Here is a 4,741-nt window from a genome sequence, read left to right on the forward strand (position 1 = left end):
ATGTTGTTTCTAAAACTTACAGATTTTATTTTTTTATATTTTATTTATTTACTCATGAGCCACACACACACACACACACACACACACACACACACACACACAGAGGCAGGACATAGGCAGAAGGAGAAGTAGGCTCCATGCAGGAAACCTGACGTGGGACTCAATCCCAGGACTCTGGGATCATGCCCTGAGCCAAAGGCAGATGCTCAACCTCTGAGCCACCCAGGCGTCCCTAAAGCTTACAGATTTTAATAAGGATAAGGTGAGGAAATGCATATAATGCATGAATTGGTTGTATTCTTGCTTGGTTATATATATATAAATGGAAACTAATCAAAATTGGGAGGTAAAACTAGGGAGGAATTAAAGAAAAGGGCATTTAACTGTTTAGGCCTATAAATGATTATGAGTTCTGTCATTCTAACATGCCATCACCTAATCTCTGAGTCTCAGGGCTTTTATCTCTGATTCCTTTTCTCAGGGTCTCCATTTATGTATGACTGAATTCATCATTCATAAGCTAAAAACAAGCTATCTGTGGGAAAATACTTTTGACCAGATATTCACTAAATGTTAGTGTAGTATGAAGTAAGCTGTATGTAATCAAAGATAATAAACATAAGTTAAAATTGTGGAAATTAGACAGCTATTTATTTCAATATAACTAACTCCATAGAATAATGTTAGTTAATTATCAAACAATGACAAACCAGTATTATAAAAAATTCACTCAAATGACATATTATTATCTATCTACTTTTATATTTGAAGTGATATTAAGAAATAAATTCTGGATCTGGTACTGCTAAAATAATCTCTAAAAAGTAAATGGAACTCAAACATTTTCTTTTACTTTTGACCACATTTTCTCCCCTGCAGACATGGACAGAGACAACCAGACTACAGTCACAGAATTCCTTCTTCTGGGACTCTCTGGGCAGTCAGAGCAAGAAGACATTCTCTTTGGGCTATTCTTGGGGATGTACCTGGTCACCATCATCGGGAACTTTCTCATTGTCTTGGCCATCAGCAGTGACAGTCATCTCCACACCCCCATGTACTTCTTCTTGGCTAACCTCTCCTGTGTCGACATCTGCTTTTCATCGGTCACAACCCCCAAGATGCTGGTGAATCACATCCTGGGAAGCAAGTCTATCTCGTACATGGAATGCATGATCCAGATCTACTTCTTCATCACTTTCACCAACATGGATGGGTTCTTCTTGAGTGTGATGGCCTATGATCGTTATGTAGCCATCTGTTGCCCACTCCACTACACCATGATCATGAAGCCCAAACTCTGTATGCTTCTGGTGGTGGCATCTTGGGTCATTACAAACCTGCATGCTCTCCTCCACACCCTTCTTATGGCCCAACTCGCATATTGTTTCAACAATACTGTGCATCACTTTTTCTGTGACCCCTATGCAATTCTAAAGCTGTCCTGTTCTAGTACCTTTATCAATGACCTGATGGTATTCACTGTGGGTGGACTGGTATTTCTGACACCGTTTACATGTATCATCATTTCATATGCTTATATCCTCTCCAATGTACTGAAGTTGCCATCTGCCCATGGAATAAGGAAAACATTCTCCACATGTGGGTCTCACCTCACTGTGGTCTCCCTATTCTATGGGGCAATTTTGGGGGTGTATATGCGCCCTTCATCCTCCTACTCAGTCCAAGACACAGTGGCCACTGTCATCTTCACAGTGGTGACTCCCTTGGTCAATCCCTTCATCTACAGCCTGAGAAATCATGACATGCAGAGAGCTTTGAGGAAACTAATCTCAGTTTCTAGAATTAGAAAATTTTAGAGCTTGGAAGATTCTTGGTTATCATATGTTGTTTCATTTTATAACCAGAGAACCTGAGACCCGGGCAGGTATAAATGCACCCACAACTATTTCTCTAATTAATGATATATGATTATGCAAATACTTTTAATATGAGGCTGGTAGTTGCTCAAAAGTCATAAAAGCATTAGTTTGTTATCTACAAAGAGGGCTGATTCTAAAACACTCATTTTACACATAACAAAAACTTAGGACAAGACATATTTGGATATTTTTGGATGGTTCCAGCAAGTCCATGAGATGCCCTACTCAGCATCAATGGCTTCTAGGCCTCATATTAGAAGATGTGAAAATTGTTCCCAATTTACTGAGTTACAGAAAAGTTACTATTACCAGGACTGTGAAACCAGTAATTGTTGATTATGATATGGTCCTGTCTACACCGACAGTCACTGGTCATTACTGACTTAGGTAATTGTCCCTCTAGGCCAGGCTCAAGCCAATGCCTGGACCTCTTATTGATCAGAACCCTTCCCTTACACTACTCCTTCTCCCTCACTAACCAGTCTAAATTTGTGGTGCTTTGTTGTTCAGTATGGGTATCAGGAAGCTTCAGATAGTAGCTAGACTTATTCATAGAACTCTTGCTATCTGTTCAACTTTAAATGGGCTAAAAGAAACAGGTTCCCTTGATGCTGAACTGTCCAGAGTTACTATAGCACCTTAGGGACATGAAAATAGGAATTATAGGATTTTGGTGGTGGCCCAGGACTACTGATTTGAAGTCTAGAGTTCTACTCCAGGAGGCCAAGTGTCTAGGAGTCCAAGCTTCTGCTCCTACTCTATACCTGAGGGCTAAGAACCCATAAGTCAGTTCCTACCTCTTCTTTCCTGGTATCCAGAGGGCACTCTCCTAATCTCCAGTAGCCAGTCTTCAATATCTGCCCCCATCACTGGTCTTCTTGCCTCTCACTTCTCTCCTTTCTCAATCTCCTCCAATCTTATGGCTAATCAGTATTTCTTATCCTCACCATCAGCTCCTTTCTGTTTTGGTCCCAACACTGACCATCTCTTATCTTGACCACAGCAACATGCTTATGGGGGAATCTGACTGCCTCTCACTTCTCCCTGCACTTAACTATCCTGCATACAGGATCTATTTAATCCTCCTAAATCACTGACTGTATCCTGTCAGCCAGTCCTTATATAAAATATTAAGAAGCCAGGATAAATCCAAAGATCGCCTTTGAAAATAAGACCTAACATAACTTGGCCTCAAGCTATCCCAACAATTTTGTCACCAACTCATATATTCATCTGTTCCATGACTTTTCTCTCCTAATTTTCTCTCTCTTCCCTTCATTCATTCTCTGCTGGAAGACTCCTCTGGTCTTTTAAAACTCTGATAACTGTGTGTTTCCCTTAACTTCTTTACTGATCACAGCCCATAGATATGTACTGAGTATACAATATAGTGCTTCTCATATGTAGTACATGAATTCCCTACTGTATATTGGTGCCAGTGGAAACCTGACTACATGTGATAAATCTGATATATTTCCTGAACTGTGAGTTTAATTTTAGAAGTAGTTTAGTGCAAATGTTTGAGGTAGAATAACATAGACCAATGTTGGTATTTAAGGTTATATGACTCATTATAGACTCATCATGTTCTTTGCATTACCCATATCTATCTGCATACACATCTTGCCTGATTATTACTTTACACACTTTTTCAAGAAAATGCCATAGATTGTCCATGGGCATATCCCCTAAATGCTTAGTAGAGTTTTTGTTCATCCCAAATAATCATGTGTTGACAAGTCATTGATGATGGGCTAGGCAAGTCTAATGGAAAACTGGAAGGTGAACATTCCTAGATACAAAAAATCAGAGAAGTGAAAATTTATATCTAGGGAGCTAGAATATTGACAAATTTACTCCAGAACATGGAAAGATTTCACTGAATTCTGGGACCCAAAGAGGCAGCAGGGTTGAATGGAAAGAGCCATGGTTCGGGATATAGTTTTATTCCTCAGTCCCTCTCTCCCTCAACTCTCAGACAAAGGTTGGGTATGATTGCTGGCAAATTGAATTTAAATAAAATAAAAATGTAAAAAGGTTGAGTATGAAAATGAGGATGAAGACAGAGGGAAGTTGATGAACAGTCTATATGGTGCAGAGTCAAAGGGAAAAATCATTGTTTACCCTTATGGTCCCCACCAATTTATCTCAGAGAGAAGTTATCATTCATCATACAGCAAGCTTGCCTTGAAGGGGAAAATTATTCTCTAAAACATCAGCAACATGATGTGAGCAGAAAGAGGAGATATTGCCTTCTTGCTTGGACTGGCCATGGCATGAGAAGTTCTATCTATGCAGCCAATTCTATAATAGCCTCCGGTCTTTAATCCTCCTACTTCTGGGGGTCACCTTCTAGTGAATCTTCACTGGCTCCTTGAATTACCTTTCATGGGGCAGCTACATAAAGGGACTGTATGGAAGATAGGGAAAGGAGTTTATTTCAGGGACCTGAGCAGAATCAGCCTTTGTCATGGTTTCCTGCATGTGGCACTCATGGGACATGAACTCATGGACTTCTGAACTCGTAAATTAAAGCTCAGCATCATTTGGGGCCTCTAGTGGCCTCCTCCTCGCCCCCACAGAAGCAGATGCAGGGCCAGGCTGGCAGAGTCCTCCTTGGGAGCAGCCAGGAAATCAGGACTGTGTCTGGGAAGTCACCCTCCAGGGCCTGCTTTCTGCAGCTGGGGCACCCAACAGACACCATCCCTCTTCCTCATAGGCAACTTCCAGGTAGCACTAATTAGCCACTAGGGGCCAGCTCTCTGCAAGCAGTTGAAACAACTTGCAGGGAAAAGTTTTGACTTTAGCTCAGCTAATGTTGAAAGACAGGCTCATCTCTCTTCCCAGCACATTTCCCC

At 40.9% G+C, this 4,741-nt stretch overlaps 1 protein-coding gene across 1 annotated transcript; it reads left to right on the forward strand.

The window, feature by feature from the left end:
• Nucleotides 1-776: 776 nt before the first annotated feature.
• On the forward strand, nucleotides 777-1,820 carry LOC121495260 (olfactory receptor 1361-like). The gene has a single exon (XM_041762495.1). It carries the CDS (start codon nucleotides 882-884, stop codon nucleotides 1,818-1,820), a length of 939 nt encoding a protein of 312 aa, XP_041618429.1. The 5' UTR covers nucleotides 777-881.
• Nucleotides 1,821-4,741: the final 2,921 nt, after the last annotated feature.

The sequence above is a fragment of the Vulpes lagopus genome, chromosome 7 (genome assembly GCF_018345385.1).
Source record: "Vulpes lagopus strain Blue_001 chromosome 7, ASM1834538v1, whole genome shotgun sequence".
In the NCBI taxonomy this organism is placed as follows: Eukaryota; Metazoa; Chordata; class Mammalia; order Carnivora; family Canidae; genus Vulpes; species Vulpes lagopus.

Bases quoted from the DNA above. Each gene is read 5' to 3' on its own strand.
- LOC121495260 (XM_041762495.1), top strand. From the start codon at position 882: ATGGACAGAGACAACCAGACTACAGTCACAGAATTCCTTCTTCTGGGA.